Source organism: Vulpes lagopus, chromosome 3 (assembly GCF_018345385.1).
Source record: "Vulpes lagopus strain Blue_001 chromosome 3, ASM1834538v1, whole genome shotgun sequence".
In the NCBI taxonomy this organism is placed as follows: domain Eukaryota; kingdom Metazoa; phylum Chordata; class Mammalia; order Carnivora; family Canidae; genus Vulpes; species Vulpes lagopus.
This window is the reverse complement of record NC_054826.1, coordinates 128103566-128125544: the sequence shown is the minus strand read 5'-3', so window position 1 is coordinate 128125544 and position 21979 is coordinate 128103566. Positions and strand designations below refer to the sequence as shown.

At 67.5% G+C, this 21979-nt stretch overlaps 5 protein-coding genes across 27 annotated transcripts in view; 2 read left to right on the top strand and 3 right to left on the bottom strand.

Moving 5' to 3' along the window:
- Nucleotides 1–11392, top strand: part of MAPK8IP3 (mitogen-activated protein kinase 8 interacting protein 3) — a 43352-nt gene extending 31960 nt beyond the window's left edge. For 10 of the 17 annotated variants that reach the window (XM_041747447.1, XM_041747437.1, XM_041747446.1 and 7 more), the window contains 23 exons: nucleotides 552–569; nucleotides 1543–1600; nucleotides 2008–2160; nucleotides 2816–2897; nucleotides 3902–4032; nucleotides 4346–4402; nucleotides 4482–4652; nucleotides 5218–5344; nucleotides 5464–5559; nucleotides 5636–5791; nucleotides 6202–6367; nucleotides 7050–7232; nucleotides 7321–7510; nucleotides 7611–7730; nucleotides 7807–7887; nucleotides 7975–8042; nucleotides 8137–8285; nucleotides 8694–8865; nucleotides 8961–9074; nucleotides 9220–9258; nucleotides 9418–9597; nucleotides 9704–9850; nucleotides 9924–11392. In XM_041747447.1, coding sequence (XP_041603381.1) covers nucleotides 552–569; nucleotides 1543–1600; nucleotides 2008–2160; nucleotides 2816–2897; nucleotides 3902–4032; nucleotides 4346–4402; nucleotides 4482–4652; nucleotides 5218–5344; nucleotides 5464–5559; nucleotides 5636–5791; nucleotides 6202–6367; nucleotides 7050–7232; nucleotides 7321–7510; nucleotides 7611–7730; nucleotides 7807–7887; nucleotides 7975–8042; nucleotides 8137–8285; nucleotides 8694–8865; nucleotides 8961–9074; nucleotides 9220–9258; nucleotides 9418–9597; nucleotides 9704–9850; nucleotides 9924–10045 — 2780 coding nt within the window. In that variant the 3' untranslated portion in view covers nucleotides 10046–11392. The remainder of the gene's footprint in view (nucleotides 1–551; nucleotides 570–1542; nucleotides 1601–2007; nucleotides 2161–2815; nucleotides 2898–3901; nucleotides 4033–4345; nucleotides 4403–4481; nucleotides 4653–5217; nucleotides 5345–5463; nucleotides 5560–5635; nucleotides 5792–6201; nucleotides 6368–7049; nucleotides 7233–7320; nucleotides 7511–7610; nucleotides 7731–7806; nucleotides 7888–7974; nucleotides 8043–8136; nucleotides 8286–8693; nucleotides 8866–8960; nucleotides 9075–9219; nucleotides 9259–9417; nucleotides 9598–9703; nucleotides 9851–9923) is intronic. The other 7 variants (XM_041747442.1, XM_041747438.1, XM_041747443.1 and 4 more) reach the window with 3 other exon arrangements.
- A 32-nt stretch (nucleotides 11393–11424) lies between these two features.
- NME3 (NME/NM23 nucleoside diphosphate kinase 3) lies at nucleotides 11425–12442 on the bottom strand. 5 transcript variants are annotated; one of them, XM_041747472.1, is made up of 5 exons: nucleotides 12300–12442; nucleotides 12084–12214; nucleotides 11885–11986; nucleotides 11698–11810; nucleotides 11425–11625 (listed from the first exon to the last, which is right to left on the bottom strand). In XM_041747472.1, the coding sequence occupies exons 1-5, from the start codon at nucleotides 12343–12345 to the stop codon at nucleotides 11508–11510; spliced, it is 510 nt and encodes a 169-aa protein (XP_041603406.1). In that variant the 5' UTR covers nucleotides 12346–12442; the 3' UTR covers nucleotides 11425–11507. The 5 variants fall into 5 exon arrangements, with proteins under 5 accessions (XP_041603406.1, XP_041603405.1, XP_041603408.1 ...); XM_041747471.1 differs by having other exon boundaries at nucleotides 11706–11810; XM_041747474.1 differs by lacking the exon at nucleotides 11698–11810 and having other exon boundaries at nucleotides 11425–11657.
- A 94-nt stretch (nucleotides 12443–12536) lies between these two features.
- On the bottom strand, nucleotides 12537–13556 carry MRPS34 (mitochondrial ribosomal protein S34). The gene is made up of 3 exons (XM_041747469.1): nucleotides 13191–13556; nucleotides 13061–13103; nucleotides 12537–12985 (listed from the first exon to the last, which is right to left on the bottom strand). Exons 1-3 carry the CDS (start codon nucleotides 13509–13511, stop codon nucleotides 12699–12701), a joined length of 651 nt encoding a protein of 216 aa, XP_041603403.1. The 5' UTR covers nucleotides 13512–13556; the 3' UTR covers nucleotides 12537–12698.
- EME2 (essential meiotic structure-specific endonuclease subunit 2) lies at nucleotides 13510–16576 on the top strand. Its single transcript, XM_041748550.1, is given in 13 exon segments — nucleotides 13510–13522; nucleotides 13576–13785; nucleotides 13872–14002; nucleotides 14384–14477; nucleotides 14639–14664; nucleotides 14733–15112; nucleotides 15263–15359; nucleotides 15515–15630; nucleotides 15811–15869; nucleotides 15872–15898; nucleotides 15901–15998; nucleotides 16074–16178; nucleotides 16180–16576. Coding segments are annotated over 13 exon segments (1422 nt in total). The 3' UTR covers nucleotides 16246–16576.
- Nucleotides 16577–16626: 50 nt separating this feature from the next.
- SPSB3 (splA/ryanodine receptor domain and SOCS box containing 3) lies at nucleotides 16627–21841 on the bottom strand. Of its 3 annotated transcripts, none has more exons than XM_041747462.1 (7): nucleotides 21689–21841; nucleotides 20733–20870; nucleotides 18230–18413; nucleotides 17963–18150; nucleotides 17778–17880; nucleotides 17567–17692; nucleotides 16627–17362 (listed from the first exon to the last, which is right to left on the bottom strand). In XM_041747462.1, exons 2-7 carry the CDS (start codon nucleotides 20856–20858, stop codon nucleotides 17022–17024), a joined length of 1068 nt encoding a protein of 355 aa, XP_041603396.1. In that variant the 5' UTR covers nucleotides 20859–20870; nucleotides 21689–21841; the 3' UTR covers nucleotides 16627–17021. The 3 variants fall into 3 exon arrangements, with proteins under 3 accessions (XP_041603396.1, XP_041603394.1, XP_041603395.1); XM_041747460.1 differs by lacking the exon at nucleotides 21689–21841 and adding an exon at nucleotides 21029–21682; XM_041747461.1 differs by lacking the exons at nucleotides 17567–17692; nucleotides 21689–21841 and adding an exon at nucleotides 21029–21682.
- Between the last annotated feature and the right edge of the window lie 138 nt (nucleotides 21842–21979).

The window sequence follows — 21979 nt, the reverse complement described above, 5'->3', positions numbered from 1 at the left end:
TTCAGAGCCCCACCGTCCCCCGTGCCATTCCTTAAGGTTCTACGGAGCCATGAGAAACATAGCACAGTTGGGATGGGGCCGCAGGGCCTAGTTCTGTGGGTCTCCCCTCTGTCAGGTGCACCCCGGAAGTCGGGGGACCTCTTCCCTCGACTCAGCCCCTGCTTCCTTCCTTCCCAGCAGGAGGCCATGAGCCCCCCTCTCTCCCCAGCCTCATGCAGCCTCCCCAGGTGCTCCAGGACACACCTGTGGAGACTCGCGCCCTAACGCCCACCCCTTCCAGCCCAGGACTTCCGTGTGTGACTTGGGAGCACTGCCCTGCCCTCCCCCCCCCTCCCCGCCCCACCGGGTACCCCTGGCCTGGCTGTGTCCTTGCAGAGGGAGCGTCCCGCCTCCTGGCCCTCTCCAGGACGCACCCGCCTGGAGACCTAAGCCCTAGCGTCCCGCCGCCCTGCTGCTCACACAGGCTTAATGCGCTTATCTTTTCTCCCTTCCTTCCCTCTCCCTGCCGCCCTGGTCGCCCGGCTCCCGTGGGACTGGGACGGCTCTCCTAGTGCGCCATGATTTCTTTGGTAAGGCCAAGGCCCCGATTTCAGTTTGTGTTTCTCCCGTTCTGGCTCCCCCTGTGTACCTCACACCTCCTTCGGTGCTCCGTGAGCCGTTTGCTTTGCTCTGCATGCTGGGGGCGGCGGTGGGGTCCGCAGGGGCCACGGGCTCTCCTGGCCCCTGGCTTTTGGGGTGGGATCCCGACCCCCCAGCGTCCTCTCTCAGAGCAGACCCTGGACAGGCTGAGGGGGCCGGAGCAGAGACAGTGGTCAGACCTCGTGCTGAGTACACCATGCGCCTCAGACCAGGGCAAGTGGGTATTAGGAACAGACCCTGGGCTGCTGGGGCTGTGTGTCCTCAGGCCAAGCGTCAGTACATGCGAGTTTGCGACGTGCCTGCAGAGAGCGTAGTCGGTGGGGCCCCCAAGTGGATCCCCCGACCCAGCTCCTGTAAACCAGGGTCGGCCCCTCTGGGCACCAACCCCAGGGAGCGCCGCCCTCCCTTCCGCTCCCTCCTCTGCCTGCTGCTGACCCCACCGCTTGGGGTCGGGTCTTACCAGCCCTGCTCCCTGCCCCAGTGGCAGGCCGAACCATCTCCTTGGCCAGGGGCTCTCTGCCGTCCTGTGCTGTCACTGCGGCTCCAACGGCTATTCTCCTGGGCCAGCTCTGAAAAGGGCTCAGGAACCCCAGGGCTCGGGGATACAGGGGGTGCTGAGAGGGGCCAGCAACTGAGGGGTCAGCTCACGTCACTGGTGAGCTGTGGGGGGTCAGCGGGAGGGGGACCCGCGCAACACCATCGGCAGGCTGCTCGCTGGCACCACTGCTGGCTGGGTGCCCACCTAAAGAACAGAACAGAGGCCTCTCCCCAGGGCCCAGACCTGTGGGCCTCATCCCCCCGTGTGCCCTCCCGGGGCCGAGGTCTATTGCTCTGAGGCAGGCGGCGTAACCTCAGGGTCTAACTTTACCAGCACAGGTAACATCTCTCTGCCTTTTGTTTCAGGAATGGGCAAGGAAGTGGGGAATCTGCTTCTGGAGAACTCACAGCTTCTGGAAACCAAGTAAGGATGCCCTTCTCCAGGGGCACCGGGGTGGCTCAGCCCAATGAGCCTCCCAGGCTTGCTGTCAGCTCAGGTCGTAATCTCAGGGTCATGGGATCCAGCCCTGCCTGTGTCCCGCTCTGCACTGGGTGTGGCTTCTGCTTGGGATCTGCCCCCCCCCAAAAAGGAATGCTGCCCTCCAGCAGGGAGGTTGCTGAGATAGCCCTCCCCCAGGGCCGTGGCCGCCAAAACCCCAGGGAGGACCCGGATCAGAGGGCTTGGCACACCCTCCAGGGTCACCGCCCTTCCCTGCGTTCTGCACCGGGGTGCCCTTCCCGACCCCTCGTCCCAGCAGGCCCCCTTCAGCCCTCATCGCTCCACATGCACAGTGGTTCACACGGACGTCCACACTTTCTGCCTTCTCCAAGAAACGCTCTGAATGTGGTGAAGAATGACCTCATCGCCAAGGTGGACCAGCTGTCTGGGGAGCAGGAGGTGCTCAAGGGGGACTTGGAAGCCGCCAGACAGGCCAAACTCCGGCTGGAGGGCCGCATCAAGGATCTGGAGGAGGAGCTGAGGAGGTGAGAGGTGGGCCTATGGGGGGGCGGGGAATGCCCCAGGAGGGGGTGGGGCTCCTGGAAGGGGCAGGGTGGACCCCAGGCCTCTCCTCCTTGGCGTCCCCTGGAGGGCATTGCCCCACGGAGGCTCCACTGGGGTGCTGACTGAGCAGCCTCCTCCTCCTGCCCTCACATGGGAGCACTCCCAGGCCCACCTACCCCCCTGCCACCTCCCCCATCCTGCCCGAATCCCTCACCAGGCCTGGGTGTCTCTGGCAGCCTCTTACAAAGGAGGGAGGGGAGGGGACCCCAGAACTCTGGGGTGTCCTCCCCAGCACTCGGCACTTCCCTGTGGCCTTTCTCTTCTAGCCTGATGCTCGCCCCGAGGGGTGCCTATTGCTGCAGACTGGACAGGGGAGGTGTGACAGGAGGGCGGGAGGCGGGTGGCACCTGTGCACGCCTGTGGGGGTGACCGACCTGCCTTGCGCCGTCCAAGCAGCTGCCCTGCATCCCCGTTCCCGGATGCCCTGCTCCCCCGCTGGGGCAGCCAGGACAGAGTTGGGGCTTCACGGCGCGTGAGCAGGGCAGTGGGCTGCTGGTCCCCAGGGCGATAGGAGTGCTCAGGGCGCCGTGCCCAGCGGGGCCACCACCCCACCACTGTTCCCTCCTCGTCCTGCAGAGTGAAGTCGGAGGCCATCATTGCCCGCCGTGAGCCCAAAGAAGAGGTGGAGGATGTAAGCAGCTATCTCTGTACAGAATTGGTATATTCCACTATTAACATGTGGGCATGGGGGGCGGGCTGCACGGGGCGGGCTCCCAGGGGCGCCCATCCCTCCAGGTCTCGGGGCCCTCCTTACCCACCCTGTGTCGTCTCCTCCGCCCCATCTTGGTGGGAACCCTGTGCAGCCACAGGTGCCCACGCCCCTCTTGGGTGCAAGCACGGTGCTGAGGAAAGCCCTCCACTCCTTGGGGGCTGGTCCATGACTGTCGCAGGAGGGCGGAGGGGGACTGTGTGTGGGGGCCTTGGCCCTCTCCTGCGGGGACCCCTTCTGGCTAGAGATGAGTAGTCCTCCACATAAGGCAAGACCTGACTCTTCAGCCCCAGGTAGATAGTGGACACTGACCACACCGCTCAGTAGCTGTTATTTTGGGGGGCACGTGATGCACGGATCAGAGTGCTTGCCACTTACTCTGGCTCATCCTGCACACCCCCCACCCCGAGCATCCTAGGACAGCACGAAGGTGCGGGTGAATTGTGGGGCAGCAGGAGGTGTCGATCAGGGCGGGTCTCTGCTCCCCCTGCCCCGTGCCAGCCCACGGCAGCCCAGGGCCACAGCTCCTGGGCCCTGCCTCGGCACTCACAGCTGGCAGGCCCCAAGCAGATCTGCTAACTCTTGCAGCGTCCCACGCGGACGTACTGACCCCAGGTCCACTCACTGGACCTTCCCTGGAGCCTCTCTTTCTGAGGCTCCACCCGGTCCAGGCTCACCTGTTAATGCTCACTGATGGCATTTGGGGTTGCCCTGGTGTCCAGGGGCTTGTAAGAAAAGTTGCTGTGTTGTACCCCTTGAGCGTATCATGTGACCTTCTGGAAGGTGACCCTTCTCGGGGTGGGTAGACCCCCACTATGTCCGGTCCCCTGCCCTCACCTTCCCACCGCGTTTGCCTGGACGGGGAGGCGTATCCACACGGGGACTGGCCCACTCCGGACTGACCTGCTGGCTGGCCCCCCCCGCTGGCTGAACAGCAGTGCCCTCCCCTGCAGGACAAGATCCCCATGGCACAGCGCCGCCGCTTCACGCGGGTGGAGATGGCCCGTGTGCTCATGGAGCGCAACCAGTACAAGGAGAGGTTGATGGAGCTCCAGGAGGCCGTGCGGTGGACTGAGATGATTAGGTGGGCCCCCGGGTCTCCCCTTGGACCTGTGCTCACTTTAGGATGCCCTGACAAGGCGGATCCCCACCCCACCTCCCTCTCCCGCAGGAAGACTGGAAGGGGGACCTGGTGGGAGCCTGTCGGGGGCCCTGTGCTAGGGCCCCTCCGGAAGTGGTGGTGGACCCACCCAGCACCCTGAGAAGGTCCCAGGCAGGGGAGGCAGGAGGGGCCCCTGCAAGGATGGCACAGGGTCACGGGGTGGGTGGGTGTGGTCTAGGAGCAGGTCAGCCTGGGCAGGGGGCTGAGCTTGGCTCCTCCCCTGCCCCTCCCCTAGAGCATCCCGAGAACATCCGTCCGTCCAGGAGAAGAAGAAGTCCACCATCTGGCAGTTGTGAGTCGGGGGTGCCAGGGTGGGGGGCAGGGAAGGCTGCCCCTTGGCCGCCCCTCACTCCCCATGCCTCCACTGGCAGCTTCAGCCGCCTCTTCAGCTCCTCCTCCAGCCCCCCTCCGGCCAAGCGGTCCTACCCGTCAGTGAACATCCATTACAAGTCGCCCACCACAGCCGGCTTCAGCCAGCGCCGCAGCCACGCGATGTGCCAGATCTCGGCTGGCAGCCGACCTCTGGAGTTCTTCCCTGATGAGTGAGTGTCCCACCGTCTCCCCCGCTTCTCCTGCTGGCCTGCACGTGGGGGGACTGGGGGGAGGCTGTGTGCGCCAGGGTCCCCCCTCCAGGCTCAGGCATGGAGGCCGACCTCTGCGCCTTCGCCCTGCGCCCCTGAACGTGACTGGGTATGCTGGCGGCAGCCCCCAGCCCCTGCCCTTGGGGATGTCACTGCAGCCACCTTTGGGTCGGGCCGCGCCCAGGCTGCCCAGCACACCCGCGTTCCCCGGGGATGCTTGGAGCCGACAGGAGGTTACCAGCAGGGCTGGGCTTCTTCCTGAGAATACCTGTTGGAATTTTGTGTTTTCCTTAAGTTTTGGTACCAAGATTTTGGCTCCAGGGCAGAAGTGGGGGATTGTGTGTCCCGTGTCAGAAGACGGGACATTCTCCAGGACGGGTCCAGAGGGAGGGCGGCTGCACTGTACGGTCCTGCCAGCCAGCCTCGGTGGCCGTGCGGCAGGGCAGGAGCTGGACTGGGCGGGCAAGCTCCGGGCAGGGCGGCCCGCGGGACCGAGTGGTAAGTGACCTGCCTGCCTCCTGCCCAGTGACTGCACGTCCTCCGCCCGCCGGGAGCAGAAGCGCGAGCAGTACCGCCAGGTGCGCGAGCACGTGCGCAACGACGATGGGCGGCTGCAGGCCTGCGGCTGGAGCCTGCCGGCCAAGTACAAGCAGGTGCTGCAGGGGGCGCGGGGTGCAGGAGGAGTGGGGTGGGTGCTGGGGCTGGCAGGACAGCTGAGGGGAGCCCCCAGCCCCAGGCCTCGCGCCCACGCACTTCTGCCTTGGTATTGCAGCTGAGTCCGAATGGAGGCCAGGAGGACACGCGGATGAAGAATGTGCCTGTCCCCGTGTACTGCCGCCCTCTGGTGGAGAAAGACCCAACCATGAAGGTGAGCGCCGTGGGCCTTTGGAGAGGGTGGGCCACGCAGGGGAGCACGCTCACTGACCCCGTGGCCGGTCTCCCAGCTGTGGTGTGCTGCCGGCGTCAACCTGAATGGCTGGAAACCCAGTGAGGAGGACTCTGGGAACGGAGTCAAGCCGGTGCCGGGCCGTGACCCTCTGACCTGCGACCGGGAAGTGGAAGGAGAGAGCAAGAGCAATCACACGTCCCCCGAGAAGAAGGTCAGAGTGGAAGGCAGGGCCAGAGTCTGGATGACTGTGCCCAGCACTGGGGTGACAGAAACAGGACAGCTGAGGACAGGGCCACATGAGTGGGCTCATCTGAGGTCCCTTCCCCCGGCGGTAGAGCTGGAGGGGTCAGGCCCCCGAGGCATCTCCCTCCCTGCAAGCAAGTAGGGCTGTGCCCCCCACTGCCTTGGGAGGCAGGCAGCCAGGCACCAGAGCTCCGTTCTCAGTGGGGGTGAGGTGGTGGTGCGGCCAAGGAGTCCAGTCCCCGTGCAAGCTGCCCTGCTCCGTGGGAGCAGCGCCGCGGCTCCCTCAGAGAGCCCTGCGGGGGTGGGCCCCACAACCCGTGTGGCTGTGCCAGTGGCTTACGCTCAGTGCCAGTCCTGCCCTCCTGTGCCCTGACACAGGCCAAAGAGCTCCCTGAGCCAGACGCCACCTCCAGCCGCGTGTGGATCCTCACCAGCACCCTGACCACCAGCAAAGTGGTCATCATTGACGCCAACCAGCCAGGCACCGTGGTGGACCAGTTCACCGTCTGCAACGCCCATGTTCTGTGCATCTCCAGCATCCCAGGTGAGGGCCAGCCCCACCTATGGGGAACCCGCACCAGCAGCATGGGGCTCTGCACCGCTGCAGATGGCGGGCGCGTCAGGAGGCCCACTGAGCCGCACCAGCCTTGCTTGGGTCCCTCTCTGGACACAGGAGCCCCTGGGGGCGTCCAGGGAGAGCACACAGGTGGTCTCGCCCCTTAGTCTTATGAACAACCAGGAGAAGACCCCAAGGTGATGCTCGCCTAACCAGAAGGAGATGGGTTGGGCCTCGGGACAGACTGAAATGCGGCACTGACCATGGACCTGCTGGTGGGCCCAGTTCCCACTGCCCCACTGCAGTGGGGGGAGCTGAGCCAGTGGAGGCTTGGCTTTGCCTCTCAGCAGCAACCAGTAGGCAGGACAATGGCCCCAAGCTCCTCAGAGTTCTTAAGGTTTTGTCACATGATCACAGTTGTCTGCTCCCAGAGCCCAGAGTCTCACTACTCCGTGCCTCTTGCTGCTTTCCAGGCCTGTGGGCGGTGGTTGTGAGCAGGTACCCACGTGTGCTGGGGCCGCTCTGGCCTGAGAGCCTGGGGCCCACTGCGAGAGCAGAAGCCTCTGCATTGGCAGGCGGTCCCCCGGCCTCCCACGGCACCTGCATCGGGCAGTGAGCCCCAGTAGGGGCTGCACAGTGTGGGGTGACAGGGCTGTGCCTGTCCCCCCAGCGGCCAGTGACAGTGACTATCCTCCGGGGGAGATCTTCCTGGACACCGATGTGAACCCTGAGGACTCCAGTGCCGATGGCGTGCTGGCGGGCATCACCCTGGTGGGCTGTGCCACTCGCTGCAACGTGCCACGCAGCAACTGCTCCTCCCGAGGGGACACCCCAGTGCTGGACAAGGGCCAGGGTGAGTCCTGGGTCTGCGCCTGTGCAGCCTTCCCTAAACCTCTCGTTCCTCCCCACTACCCAGCCAAGCTCACTCTTCCCTTCTGCAGGGGAGGTGGCTACTGTCGCCAACGGGAAGGTCAACCCATCTCAGTCCACGGAGGAGGCCACAGAGGCCACAGAGGTGCCAGACTCTGGGCCCAGTGAGGTGGAGGCAGCTGCGGTGCGGCCTGGGCCCCTCACGGAGCACGTCTTCACTGACCTGGCCCCCACCCCAGCCCCCAGTGCGCAGCCTGGCAGGTGGGCTCTTGGGATGGGGGGACAGATGGGAGGGGGACTGGCAGAGATGGATGGGGACGAGTCCCCCTGGGCCACTCTGGAGCCGCCGTCCTTCCTGCAGCGAGAACGGGTCAGAGGCCGACACCAGTGGTGCGCAACCCGAGCCAGAGCCCGGCACAGACCCTGCGGGGGCCAGCACCAGTGCTGCCCCCACGATGTGGCTGGGAGCCCAGAACGGCTGGTAGGTGGGCCCTGGGCCAGGGGCTGGGGAGCGTCTCCTGGACGAGCCCCCTGCCCACCACGGCCTCCTCCCACAGGCTATACGTGCACTCAGCCGTGGCTAACTGGAAGAAGTGTCTGCACTCCATCAAGCTGAAGGACTCCGTGCTGAGCCTGGTGTAGGGACCCCAGCTGAGGGCGGGACAGTGGGAGGGGCCTGCGGCAGCCCCGCCTCAGCCCACTGGCTCACTGCCCTCCCATTCCAGGCACGTGAAAGGGCGAGTGCTGGTTGCCCTGGCAGATGGGACTCTGGCCATCTTCCACCGAGGCGAAGGTGAGGCCCCAGGGCTCCGGGTGGGTGAGTGGCCACTCCCTCCGTGGGCAGAGGTGGGGTGGCCAGGCCTGAGCAGGTGTCGCGGACTCTGCAGACAGCCAGTGGGACCTGAGCAACTACCACCTGATGGACCTGGGCCACCCACACCACTCCATCCGCTGCATGGCCGTTGTGTGCGACCGCGTCTGGTGTGGCTACAAGAACAAAGTGCACGTTATCCAGCCCAAGACCATGCAGATTGAGGCAAGTGCTGGCTGCAGGAGGACCACGGGAGGGGAAGTGGCTCCTGCTGGCAGAGGTCTCTCCCAACATGCCTCCTAACAGGCACTGGGGGTTTGTGGGGTCAAAGGAAGCGTGCTCCAGGAGGTGACTGCATCACAGGCCAGTGGAGGGCAGCTGGGCCATGAGTGCATCTGTCTGGCTTCCACCTGCTGCTGCTTTACTGTGCAGCAATTCAGCCAACAGCCACGTGGCCCCCAGGCTGCGGGCCGAGCAGGTGGTGTGGGGGGCTACAGCTCCTCCCAGGAGCCTGGACCCTAAGGAGCAAAGCAGGCGCTAGAATGCCAGCTGCAGTGAGCTGCTGTGGAGGCTTCGGAGCCCCCCCCCCGGGCCTCCCCCACCCCACTGACACGGGCTGCCATGACCCCCCAGAAGTCATTTGACGCCCACCCGCGGCGGGAGAGCCAGGTGCGGCAGCTGGCATGGATCGGGGATGGGGTGTGGGTGTCCATCCGCCTGGATTCCACGCTGCGTCTCTACCACGCCCACACCCACCAGCACCTGCAGGATGTGGACATCGAGCCCTACGTCAGCAAGATGCTGGGTGAGGGGCTGCGCTGGGCTCGGCGGGCAGGGTGGGCAGGGTGGGGAGGGCCTGTGGCACCAGCCCCACGGACCACCTCCCCCTCCTCACCCCAGGCACAGGCAAGCTGGGCTTCTCCTTCGTGCGGATCACGGCCCTGCTCATCGCAGGCAACCGCCTCTGGGTGGGCACCGGCAATGGAGTGGTCATCTCCATCCCGCTGACCGAGAGTGAGTGCTCCCCCTGCCCCCGGCATCTGCACATGTGGTGGGGCCCACGGCTGAAGGGCAGAGTCAGGGTGGGGGGCACCCTCTGCCAGGCCCCGCGTTGGGGACGGGGTGCTGCCATCCTGTGACTCTCTCCTCTCCTCCCCAGCCGTGGTCCTGCACCGAGGCCAGCTCCTGGGGCTCCGAGGTAAGTCCAGAGCCCCTGCCTCCTGCCCTGAGAGGGAGCCGCCCGAGATGCCCCCACTGGCCTCATCCCTTGGCGGTGGGCACTCCCCCATGCTCTGCCCTTGCCTGCTAGAAATCTGGTCTCCTGTGCTCAGGCTCTGGGGCCCTTCTCTGTCTCCAGCCAACAAGACGTCCCCCACCTCTGGGGAGGGGGCCCGCCCCGGGGGTGTCATCCATGTGTATGGTGACGACAGCAGTGACAAATCGGCCAGCAGCTTCATCCCCTACTGCTCCATGGCCCAGGCCCAGCTCTGCTTCCATGGGCATCGCGACGCCGTCAAATTCTTCGTGTCGGTGCCAGGTGAGGGGCTGGGCCCTGCTATCTGCAGGGCTGTGGCATGGCCCCCCTTCGGAAGCCTCCGTACAGGCCTTGGCTGCCCGCTGAGGTCCCTGTGCTCTGCCGACAGGGAACGTGTTGGCCACTCTCAATGGCAGCGTGCTTGACAGCCCATCCGAGAGCCCGGGGCCCACCGCCCCTGCCTCCGATGCCGAGGGCCAGCTGAAGAACGTGCTGGTGCTGAGTGGCGGGGAGGGCTACATTGACTTCCGCATCGGTGAGTGGGCGCTGCCCAGGGTCGCGGGGTCCCCGGCAGGGCCATCCCATCACAGCGGCTGCTGTTTGTCCAGGGGACGGAGAGGATGACGACACGGAGGAGAGCACCGGGGACGTGAACCAGGTGAAGCACCTGCTGTCCAAGGCGGAGCGCAGCCACATCATCGTGTGGCAGGTGTCCTACAGCCCCGAGTGAGGCTCCTGGCTCCCGCCCCGCCTGCCCGCCGCCCGTGTACATACAGCCCCGCCCCACAGGCAGCCCACATCTGCCCCTCATAGAACCTCTCAACCTGCAGCTTTCACCTTAGGGCCGGGCCTCTCCAAGAGCGGGCGGCGGCGCAGGTCTGGCTGGGAGGTGGAGGGGAGTGCTGCTCTCACCCCAAGGGGAAGAACCTCTCGGGATGCCTTCCCCAGCGGTTTCTGGTTGGCCCCACATTCTCCCGACCCAGGGGTGCTTCAGGGCCAGAGCCAGGCAGGATCCCGGGCAGGTCGGGCAGAGAAGCCTCTGCTGGGGGCTCCCAGCTCCACCCAGGCCCCCTCTCTCTTGCTCCCAGGATCCCCCAGGGCAGGGAGCAGGGAGCTCAAGCCCCCCAGGTCCTCCCCACCGGAGCCCACTTGCCTTTGCCTATTGCCTGAAGGGTGGGCCTGACCCAAAGAGCCGGCCTAGCCCCTGGCCTTCCCTGGACTCCCCCCACCCCGATGCCTGCCACCCCAGGACTTGGCATGAAAGCACGTACCCAGGCTGCCTCTGGCAGCTGCTTGAGAAGACAGAGACATGCTCTCTTCCCGCTCACCCTGTGTGACAGGCCCCACCTCTCCCTGGGTGGAAGAGCCACCCGTAGGAGCAGGCTCTGGAGACCTACCCCCCCCCCCCCCGCCCCGAATCCCCAGGGTGGAATTTCTCAGGCTGCCAGGGCAGGCCCAGGCCTCAGGAAGAAGGGGAGTCCCCTGGCCTCTCCTGGGGTCGGTCCTAGGACACAGGCTCAGCCTCGGGAACGTGGTCTGGGGCCTGCCTCCCACAGTTGCCAAGGAGCCTGGCTCCCCAGACACACTATGAAGTGCCTCGGGCTGGCAGTGTGGCCTGCTCCCTCGAGGGCAATTGAAGACAGCCTGCAGGCCTGGGGGGAGCTGCCTCTGCTCTAGGCTGGGATGCCACTTGGAGGGGTGCCTGGACCCACACCTCCTTGACCTGCCCCAGGGCAGGCCTTGCTCCTGCTCAAGAGGCACTGATGGGGGCTGGCCCAGGCCCTGCTGCCTACCCACCTCCCACCAGAGAAGCACAGATATTGGGCAGCCGCCCCACGAGTCCAGCCGGCCACCGCCACAGCCGCGTGCAGCTGCAGCCTTCTCCCCACCACCCTGCCACTGTCCACTGTGATGTCCGTCCAGTCCCTTGTCTGTTACCACGGGGCCATGAAGTGACTCGGGGGCTAGCTGGGTGGGTGCAGCTGGGGGAAGGGGCTGGGTGGGGATTCTCCTCAGGCTTTGGTCCTGCAAGCGAACCCACATATCTGCTCTGTATGTAATAAACGTCTTAACATCATAGCCGCGTCCCTGCCCCAGACCAGCGGGAGCTCGGAGCATTCACTGCTTTATTGTCCAAGGAAAGGCTGCCCAGATAGAGGGCGTCTGCACAGGAGGGGCCCGCGGGCCGCGCGCTACTCGTGCAGCCAGTGTTGGGCGCTGTCCTCCCAGCACAGCAGCTCCTCGCCGCGGAACCAGAGCGCGATCTCGCGCCGGGCGCTCTCCACGGAGTCGCTGCCGTGGATCACGTTCCTGCAGGGGGAGCCTCGTGAGGCCTGCGGCCGCTGGGATCAGCGGGGCGGGGCGGGACGGGATTGGCCTTACTTGCCAACCTCCACGCAGAAGTCCCCGCGGATGGTGCCGGGCGCCGCGTCGGCCGGGTCGGTGGCCCCAATGAGCGCCCGCGCCGCGCGCACCACGTCCAGCCCCTGCCACACCTGCGCGCGGGCCGGCGGGGTCAGCGCCCAGGCCCGCGCCCTCCGCCCGCCCGCCCCGCCCTGCCGGCACTCACCATGGCCACCACGGGCCCCGAGCGCATGTAGTCCACCAGGCGGCCGTAAAAGGGGCGCTCGCGCAGCCCGGCGTAGTGCTCGCGCAGCAGCTTGTCCGAGGCCTGCGGGGCCGGGGTGGGGACGGGGTGGGGACCTGGTGGGGCCGGGCCTTGCGCGCCGGGGTCCCCGCCCTCCTGCCCGCCCCGCCAGCGCCCTCACCTGCACCAGCTTCAGCGCCACCAGCTTGAAGCCCTTGCGCTCGAAGCGCCGCACGATCTCGCCCACGAGCCGCCGCTGCACGCCGTCGGGCTTCACGGCCAGGAAGGTGCGCTCGTGCTCGCCGGCGCCGGCTGCGGGGAGCCGCGGGGACCGGAGAGGTCGGGGCGCGTCGGGCCGGCCGCCCACAGCCCCCCGCCCCCGGCCCGCGCAGCTCACCCGCCGGGAAGAGGTGAGCGAGCACCGTCAGCATCAGGCACAGCATGGCGACGGCGGCGGCGGCGGGCGGGGCCTGCGCTTAAAGGGGCGGGGCGGGGGCCGCCCCCTCCCGGTCCCTGGCTGCCCGTCCCCGCGCTCCCCGTTCCCGGCTGCCCGTCCCCGCGCTCCCCGTTCCCGGCTCCCCGTCCACGCTCTCCCCGTCCCGCGTCCCGCACTCGAAAGAAGCACAGCCCAGGACGCAGGCGCCGCCTTTATTTGCACGCACAGCTCGGGGCACAGGCGGCGGTGGCCGCCGGACTCAGTGTCCGGGTCGGCGCCGGGCCGCGCCCCCAGGGCTGAGGCAGCGGCCCGCAGAAGCGCCCTCCAGTCACCCCGGGGCGTCGGACGGCGCGCGGGCCGCTACACAGCCGTGCCCTTGCTCTTCGCCCGCGGCCTGGCGGGGTAGTCCCAGGGCTGCCCGCCCCGCTCCAGGCTCAGCATAGGCTCCGCGGTGCTCGCGTCCCCGCGTTTCCGCCGCTCGGCCAGAATCATGGCCCGCAGGAGCGGCGGGTAGGGCACGCGGCGCGGGGCGTCCCGGGGCGGCGGGGACGCGGGCGCGGTGAAGGCCGCCTCCTCGTGCTTGGGTACCAGCCGCCAGTCGTGGTACATGGCCTGCGCGACCTCCCGCGGCTCGCCCTCCGTGCGCCCTGGAACGAGGGCCGAGGCTGAGCGCACGGGCGCCTGCGGGTCCCCCCTCCACCGGGCCCCGCCCCGGGCCTCACCTCGGAAGGTCAGCACGCCCCAGGCCCGCCCGTGCTCCAGGTCCTGCAAGGCAAGCGCAGCGGCGTCGGCGGGCGCGCCCTCCCGCCCTCCCTCCCTCCCTCGCCGCGGCCGGGGCCCGCGCACACGCACCTGCGCCGTGTAGTCGGGCCGCACGCGCGTCAGGCGCCAGTAGCACGGCTCATCGTGCCGCCATAGCCAGGACTTGCGCGTCACCAGGCGGCCCAGGCCGAAGAGCGGCAGGCGGCGGAGCAGCTGCGGCAGGGTGCTCTCGCGGCGCACGTCGGGCCAGGCGCGCGCGGGTAGCCGGCGCCCCGAGTGCGGCCGCGTCAGCGTGTCGTAGTCCAGGGCGAAGCGCTGCGAGTCCCGCGGCCGCTCCCGCTGCTCTCGCAGGGCCCGCACGCGCCGGGCCAGCTCAGCGAGGAGCCGCGGCCGCACTCTCTTGCGCGCCATGGGGGCGCCGGGTCCGCGCCGGCCGGAAGCCGCCCGCCGGAAGCGCCCGGTGTCCCGCGCTAAGGCGTCCGGGCGCGGCCGGAAGCGGGCGGGGGGCGGCGGCGGCGGCTATGGCGCGGGCGGGCGCCGGGGGTGGGGGCGCTCGCGCCGGGCGGGGGGCGGCGGCCGACCTGGGAGATCTCGGACTCGGACGCCGAGGGCCCCGCGGGGCCGCGGGAGGAGCGGAGGGCGGCGGAGCAGGCCCTGCGGCGCGTGGCGGTGCGCGTGGACCCAGGTGGGGGAGGCGGCGGGGGCGCCTGGCGGGGGCGAGGGCGCCGCAGCCGCGCGGGGGGCTCAGCCGTGTCCCTGCGGCCCGAGCAGCGCTGCTGGGAGACGCCGGCGTCCTGCTGGAGGCCCTGCGCGCCCTGGGCTGCGAGCGCCACGTCGAGGACCAGCGGCCCTCGCGCAGCCTCAGGTGGAGCAGAGCGCAGCCCGACCCGTGTCCTCGCGCGGTGAGCGTCCTAGCTCGTGCGCCCCGCGCCCCCGTATGCCCCGCGCCCCCCGTGCCCCTATGCCCTCCGCGACCCCCGTGCCCTCCGCGTCCCCCGCGCCCCCGGCGCCCCTCCGTGCGCCCCGGGCCCCCGCGCTCCTCCGTGCCCTCCATGCCTCCCTGTGCCCTCCGCGCCCCCGTGCACCCTGCGCCCTCCCTGCCCTCACCGCCAGCTGCGCACCCCGCAGAGCGGCCAGCCAAGGGGAGGAGGGCCAGTCCCCGGGCTGCCATCCCCGGACCGCGGGTGGGACGCTGGGCTGCACAGCAGGCCCCGTGGGGCCCCAGTGGCCCAGGGGCACGTGCGGTTGGAGTGTGGGCAGCAGCGCCCCCGCTGTCCCCTCAGGTGCCTTCTGAGGTGCAGGCCGCAGACCTGGAGGAGGTGCTGCTGCTCCTGGAGCCTGAGGAGTTTCTGCGGGGCATCAAGGAGTTTCTGAGCCGCTGACCCAGGCGCTGGGGGCAGGGGCAGCACCCCTTCTCCACACCGGTGGCGGGGGGGGGGGGGGGGGGCGTGGGGGGGGCGGGGCGTTGCTTTGCCATCAGGGCTCCCTCAAGGGGAGAGGCGGGCAGGGAAGCAGCAGGGTTCTTGGCCTGGGAGCAGCTGGAGACCTGAGGCATGTCTGGAAGGCGAGAGGTCTAGGAAGGTTCTCCCGGAGCTGAGCCCGAGTCCAGGTGTTGGGTTAGAGCCTCTGTAGGTTCCAGCGTGCCAGCGTCGGCAGCTGCCACGCACCTGCTGTAGGCTGAGCTACGCCAACTGGGCAGGGGTGCACAGGTGGGCAGAAACTGGGAGGTGCTGGGGCTTTCCCAGGTCCTCGGCCTTGTGGGAGGCACATAGCTGGGTTGTGGAGGAAGCCCATGCCCGTCTGGGCTTCCTGTCACTCCCGGGCTCGCTTCTGTCTGCAAACTGGCAGTGGCCCGGTAGCCAGTGGCCCTGCCTGCTGCAGCCCCGCAGACAGGCCAACGGGTTAAACCCTGGTTTGCAGACTTGCGGCCCGGCCTACTCCGTGCCCTGGGCCTGTCCTGAGAGCTCCGCCGGCCTCCACCTGGCTGTCATCGGGCTAGACGCTTACCTGCGGTACGAGTCACTCTGGTGCCCCGACTAGGCTGGGTGGGGGAAAGGTGGTGGCAGCTCTGGGCTCGAGGGTGGCTGTGACGGTTAACTCCCTTGGGAGGGCTCAGGGAACAATGAGGTGTGGGAGCCACAGGGATGGTCACCTCTGCTCAGGTCTCACCAGCCCAGCAGCTGGGAGGTGTGGCAGCCAGAGGGTCCAGCAGTGGCCTGTGCCCCAGTGGCACCACTCAGCTGGCCCAAGGTGGAGGAGGTGAGGTGTTTGCCCTTGATCCTGGTGCTTGGGCTGCTCTCCAAGGCCCCGCAGCCCCGGTTTCTGTCCCAGAGCAGCATGTGGGGTTGGTCCCAGCTGGGTCGGTCTCACCCCAGGGGTGACCTCTGACCCACAGTGTGAGCTCACCTCCTCAGGCCCTGGTACTCCTGCAGCTCTGGGCACACCTGGACGTGCTGCTGGTGCCCTCCTGGGGGGAGCTGAGTCAGCACGTGTGCGCCTTCACCAAGGCCTTTGCTCAGCGCCCCTTCAAGTGCGTGACCCCCACCCCGACTGGTGGCTGTGGCTGGGAGGGAGACAGGGACACCTGCAGGGGCAGTAGCTCTCTGGTTCCCCTGAGAGCGGAGAGGGCCGGGGGCTTCGTTGAGCTGGATGGGATGCTTGAAGGACACGAGGTCTCTAGAAACTTCCCCGAGTCTCTTCCTGCCTTCAGGCAGTACCAGGAGTCCTGCGCCTTTTCCTTCTGCGGGGATGGGTGCTGGGCAGCAGGCAAGGAGTGGCAAGAGATGGCACAGGCCTGCGTGGGTCTGGTGGCAGCAGATCAAGCAGTTTAACCGGGTCAGCCTGGCTGTGACCGATGCTGTCGTCGCTGCCTTCCCCTCCCCCCGCCTTCTGCAGCAGGTGGGTCCCCTGCACCCTCCAGGTGTGGAGCCAGGTGTCCAAGATCCGCCCTGCTCATCCCTGTGCCTGCCCTAGCCATACATAGCCTGCAGCACGGAGCAGGAGCACCTGGCCCTCCTAGCGGACCTCCCCGTGAAGGTGGGCTGAGGTGTGTGGCCCCGCAGAGTGGGGCCTGACCTCTTCCCGTCGCATCTGCCTCTTCCTGACCTCCACCGACCCTGAGCTCCTACTGGACCTGGGCTCCTGACCATGCCTGAGGGACAGGAAGGGGCCTTGTTTCACCTCCCAGCAGGACAGAACAGGGTCCGCCCCACCAGGGGGAACAGCTGCAAACCACTGGGGGCAGGGACCAGGGCACCACACCTGGGGAGGTGCGAGGGGAAGGCATGGGGTGGCCACAATGTTCTTGGATAACTGGGACAAACCGGAGAGAATGGGGCGAGGGTGTCCCATGCCCCGGGTCCTGTACCACTGGCCCCAGGGCTGGTGCTGAGCTGGGGCGGTCAGGAAGGGGAGCAAACACCTCTCCCCCGGGCGGTGCTGTGATGCAACCAGACATGGCAGGAGAAGAGCCACAGGCACCCGGGAGCTTGGACCAGGCTGCTCTGGTCCTGCCACCACAGAGATGTTACACAAAATCTAAGTTTATTACAGTCCTCTCAGTCTGGGGCGGGAGGGACAGCAGCTGATGACATGCACAAGCAAGTTAAAGAGAACTCAAGGCTGGCGGCAACCTCCAGGGCCGCCTCTAATGGGGTGTCCTCGTGGGCGGGGCCGCAGCCTCCTGGGTGCCGCCTTCCGGGGCCCGCAGTCAGTCCAGGAGAGCAGGGCAGCCGCTTTCACACAGTGCAGGCTGGAGCCAGATGCACTCAGGCTCCCGGGCCTGTCCTCGCCTTGGGGAACAGAGGGACAGGCACCAAGACAGACCTCAGCCCAAGGCCTCCCTCTGGAGCGTGGCCTGAAGGGAGGGATGGAGGACACGCCCCCTCGGCCCCAGGAAGGCAGTTTTCGCTGGAAGAGAAGTTAGGTCCGTCGGTAGCGCTTCCTCTGGCAGTGCCGGGGCTCAGGGCTGCCGGGGGTGGCCGTGGCCTTGGGGGAGGGCGCAGGGGGCTTGTGGCGGCCACAGCTCATGCTCAGGACCCAGCCCAGCTTGTGGTGCAGCACCTGCTTGAGGCCAGGCGGCAGGGGCAGCCCCTCCAGCGTGTCCCCGGAGTCGGGCCGCAGCTGACGCAGGCGGTAGCAGCACAGGTACTGCAGGGACGTGATGCTGGCGCACGAGCGGATCACCTTCATGCTGCTCTTGGCGGCCGTAGAGCATACCATCGGGTAGAACTTCTTGTTCTGCAGCTTGGTGGCCGCCACGCCTGGGGGGTGGGGAGCGCAGCTGGACCCTGGGCCGCCCACGAGGTGGCATGTCCTCCGGAGGCACGTGGGGACACACTCCCACCCGCCCGTGCCACCTTGCCCTCCAGTTTCTGTGAGGTGAGCCATTTGGGGAAGCCTGGGGGCGCTCCCCAGGGCTCCAGCTCTACACTCCAGGCCCCAGTCAAGGTCATGGCCGCCCTCACCTATGCACTTCCTATTCTTAAAGAAGGTGAGCGTCCCATGCCAGGTGTCCAGGTGCACGCCAATGATGGAGCCCTGGCCAAACCTCGAGGAGAAGCTCGTTTTGTCGCCCTTGTGGTGGAGAAGCCCTGGGGGGGGGGGGGCAGTGGGATGGGGTGAGCCTGGGGACCTCAGGGTCCCCTCAGCTCTGCCTGCCCTCGGGGTGCCGCGCACCTGTGTAGGAGAGGCCCCAGCTGTCCTCATCCCTGCCAAGCAGACTGCAGAACGTGTGGTGGTACTTGTCCAGGTCCACGTCTGACGTGCCAATGCCCACCATCTAGGAAAAAAGAGCAGGGTGGGCAGGGGCTGTCCTGGGCGCCTGGGGTGCTGCCCGCTGCTCCCCACCAGCGACCACATACCATGTCGGTGCCGTAGACCGGCGAGGTCATCTTGATCTCCCAGAAGTGCTGGCCCTCCCCCAGCTCCTTGGTGCCCCTGATGGCTGCGGTGCCACAGCTGTACTCCATGTGGAAGTTGACCTTCCGGTTGTCACAGCTCAGCAGAGTGGCCGAAGACTTATTCAGGTCGTCCCACACCCAGTCAAAATCTGCAGGAGTGAAGGCCAGGCTGTGGCAGCTCGGCCAGGCCCCTCCCCGGTCCCCAGCCCCGGCCCCCCAGGTGCTCACACTCGTCCTCCTCGCCACAGCGGCAGTCCTTGTCCTTGCCCCGGTGCACCACGTGCAGGCTGCCGCACAAGGAGGCCTCGCTCTGGCTGTCACAGTCACAGAAGGACTCCCCAGTCACAGGCACGGCGCTGGGGATGGGCGGCGGCAGGGCCGAGGACTCAGGGTCGGAGTCAGAGTCACTGTGCTGGGACAGAAGGACTGGCTGTCCCCACCTGGCGTGCCCTCCACCCTCTGCCCTCCACCCCAAGGTCAGCCACCTGTGGGTCAACCGCACTGATACCCCAAGGACGGGACCGGAGCTTCCCTGGGTCTCCTGCGCACGGCCAGCCCCCACCCTCCTCAGTGCCACCCTGGGAGGGGGGTCAAGGGCTCCACCCCATCCCCACATAGCTTTGCGGTCACTGGGAGCCCCGCTGACGGCCAGCCAGGAGGAGCCACCTGCCAGTTCTTTCTCTGGACAGCCGGAAGCACGGAGCCCGGGACGAAGTCTGCTGTTGACCCCAGGAGGGCGGCCTGGCAGCGGCCGGGCTCCAGCGGGGGCCCCTCAGCATGGCAGGGCGTGAGCGCCTGTCCTGGACGGTGGCCCTCCCATCATCCATGCCATGGGTGGCTCTGACCACCCCCCCCCCCCACGGGGCCCTGGAGCCCCTTGGTCCTGTGTGGACACTTGGAGCTTCGGCTGTAAGAGGTCCTCTGCCCGAGGGTGCCCAATCCTCATGGCATGTGCCACACACAGGGGCCTGATGGTGGCCCAGAGCCAGATCATTCCTGAAAGCAGCCAGGAGGCCTGCCTGTGCGCACAGATGTTCCTATCCTGACCACATCTGGTCCCCTGTCCAGCAGGCAGGCAGCCTCGGGTCCTGATTAGGGCCCACCCTGCACCCCCGCTCCCCGCCCCTAGGCGCTCCTCTCCCCCGCAAAGCCATCTGCACTGCTGGCCAGGGCTGGCCACACCTCCACACTCTGGTGCTTGGTGCCAGGCCCACCCCCTCCCCCCCAGCTGGTGTGTGCACCTGTCTCCCGTGGGGTGGAGCCTCTCTGTCCCTAGACCACGGGGAGAGGCTTTCCCCCTTCACTCCCATACCCCGTCCTCTGTCCTGCTGCTCTACGTGCTCCCACCAGGACAAGAGCTGACAAGCACGCTCCCGTTTCTCTCCTGTTGCACCCAGGGCCACGGAGCACGGGCTGCCCTGATCCCTCAGGCAGGAAGCCTCGGCCGAGGATGGACACGGGATGAGAAAAAGGCCCAGAGCACTGTGCTTGGGTGGAATGCAGGTTCCTCAAAAGCCAGGGCACACTCACCGCTACCCAGAAGCAGCCCCTTCCCACTTGGCCAAGACCCAGGGTCTCAGACTGGAGCACTGGAGGCCCATGTGGTCGGCCCCTGCTCCCAAGCCCCAGGGGTCAGCTGCCACCCACCAGCCATAGGGCAGCATCAGAGCAGAAGGGAAGAGGGGGGTGTTCAGCCTTCAGGCGTGCTCGGGGTGACACGCCCACCCACACAGCCAAGGATTCCAGGTCCATTAGGTGACAGGCAAGCTACAAACGTGTGTCAAGGGCTACGCCCGGGCCCCCCAACACCGCCCACATCTTCTAGCGATGAGTTGGCAAGGCAGGGACAGCCAGGAGAACAGATCACCTGGGTCACAGGGTCAGTGGGAGCCAGAGACGGGAAGGAATGCAAGCCTAGGCCTCCTGCCGGTGGAGCAAGGAGTTTGGGGAGGCTCTAGGAAAGGACCCAGAACATCCACAAGTCAGCCACTGCCTCCAGTTCTCTCCTCCGAGACCTGGCAGTTCCCCCGAGCTCAGCCACCCCACTCTAAAGAAAAGAGACAACCACTTCCTCCTAGGCCACCTAGCTGTGTCAGGGCAACAACACACACAGGGTGGCTGTGCCTGGTCACCCAAGAATCACCCCTGCAGGAAGCAGCCAAGGTGACTCAGGGCAGAACCCAAGCCCTGTCCTGGTCCCAGAGATCCGAGCGGCCATCCAGCACCCACCCCAGCGACAGGCACAGTGGTCGCCCGGCCCTGCTACTCCAATCGGCATGGCTGAGGTCAGTCCAGTGAGCCACTCAGAGGCGTCAGCCCGCCCAGCAGCTCCTCTCAAGGCTTCCGGGCCTCCCAGAACTCGAGCTGCTGTGCGTGGAAGGCACAGGCATCCCGGCCTCTAAACGTTGTTACGTTCTTTCTATGCACGTGTACACGAACACGGAGTATCCGTGTGTACAGGCGGGGACGACATCTGGGAGCGCACACAGCAAGGGAACCACTGCCACCTTTGGAAACAGGTTGGGTAAGCGGAACGCAAAGCTTCTGTTGAACTGACCAAGCTGTGCGGCAAACAGACAAGTTGAGAGAAGACTGTGGTGTCTGTCCTGGGGTCCCGTCACTGCAGGCCACGTGGGTTCATCTGGCCCGTCTTCTGCTCTCAGGAGCATCTTTCGTTCCCGCCGCTGGCGCCTCTACCCCCCTTCAGCCAGGCGCCCCCACTAGGACCTACCTGCCCATCAGAGTCGTAGCCCCAGTTCGCGGTCCCTGCCAGAGCCACAGCCCGGGCATCCGTGTCTCGGTGGGCGGCACTCAGGACAAAATGCCAAGCTCTGCTGCTCCGAGGGCGCCTGGCCATGGTGAACAGGATCTGGAAGGAAACCCAGCTTGTAAGCGGAAAAGCCTGTGGCAGCACCTGCGCTGCGTCCTCAGCCCGCTGCCGAGGTGGAGGCTCTCCCAAGCCCGGCGGACGCGGGGCGAGGGCCCTGGAGCTCTCCCCAACCGCCCCCTGCCCCCGCGGGCAGGCACCTTGACGAAAGCTGAGCAGAGTGCGTGGAGCACCGTCCAGATGCCCATGACCCTTGAACACGTATCTTGGCCCCTCTCTGGGCTCGGCCTGTCCCTCGGGCATCTCGCTCCTTGTCTGGCTCCACCTCTCTCGTCCACTTTGACAAAAGGCATCTCCACCATCCGAGTTCCTCATGCCAGACCCACAGCAGTCATGCTGCCAGCCTGTCCTCCCCGGGCGGTGGCCTCCCGGCCCCACCCCCAGACCAGGTCGGAGCCCCCCAGCCCGAGGCCCGAGGACCGCCACAACGCTCCTCCGCCCCGGCTCCTCCCACTTCCTTCGCCGACTTCTTGGAAACACAAACCGTAAGAATTTTTTAAACAAGCCTTAACAAGTCCCGAAGCCCCCCGGCCTTGCGTCGTTCCTGAGGTACATACCCCGTCCTGCAGAGCCCACCCCGCGCCCCCGCGCTTGGCCAAGCCACGGCCCGGGGCGGGGCGAGCCCTGTCCTGCCCTCTGCCCCGAGCGCCTTCGCCTCCCCGCGACCCAGGGCCGCCCCGAGGTCGGGACTCCGGCCCCGGCGCCGCCGCCCGCGGGAACAAAGGCGCGCCGGGCCCCCGCCGCCAGCGGTCCCGCCAGGCCGGGGGCGGCGCCGGGAGGTCGGGGCGGCCGCCGCTCACCTGCCGCCTAGCGCCGAGCTCCGCCGAGCCGCCGTGACCTACTTTCGGCTCCGGAGCGGAACGTAAACAATCCCCGCCCCGCAGCCCGCCCCCCGCGCTGCATTGGCCCCGCGGCGCTCGTGGGCGCGGGCGGGCGCGGCCGCTCTGCGGCGGGCGGGGGGCGGGCCGCGCGGCTGGGGCCCGCGGAGAGGCGGCTGGGCCCGTCAATCCTGGCCGCGCGTGCCCATTGGTCGGCGCTCGAGGGCCCGGCGACCCATTGGGCGCGGGGCGAGGCGGCGCCTGACGGAGTGG

Coding starts and splice junctions, on each gene's coding strand:
- NME3 (XM_041747470.1), bottom strand. CDS start 12,345: ATGCTGTGCCTGATGCTGACGGTGCTCGCTCACCTCTTCCCGGCGG. Junction 12,215..12,299: donor CGCTCACCTCTTCCCGGCGG/GTGAGCTGCGCG, acceptor GGCTCCCCGCAG/CCGGCGCCGGCGAGCACGAG. Junction 11,658..11,884: donor CGGGGCCCGTGGTGGCCATG/GTGAGTGCCGGC, acceptor CGCTGATCCCAG/CGGCCGCAGGCCTCACGAGG.
- MRPS34 (XM_041747469.1), bottom strand. CDS start 13,511: ATGGCGCGCAAGAGAGTGCGGCCGCGGCTCCTCGCTGAGCTGGCCCGG. Junction 13,104..13,190: donor GGCCCGACTACACGGCGCAG/GTGCGTGTGCGC, acceptor CTTGCCTTGCAG/GACCTGGAGCACGGGCGGGC. Junction 12,986..13,060: donor GGGCGTGCTGACCTTCCGAG/GTGAGGCCCGGG, acceptor CCCTCGTTCCAG/GGCGCACGGAGGGCGAGCCG.
- SPSB3 (XM_041747460.1), bottom strand. CDS start 21,190: ATGGTGGAGATGCCTTTTGTCAAAGTGGACGAGAGAGGTGGAGCCAGA. Junction 17,881..17,962: donor CGGTCTACGGCACCGACATG/GTATGTGGTCGC, acceptor CTTTTTTCCTAG/ATGGTGGGCATTGGCACGTC. Junction 17,693..17,777: donor CTGGGGCCTCTCCTACACAG/GTGCGCGGCACC, acceptor CCCCCCCCCCAG/GGCTTCTCCACCACAAGGGC.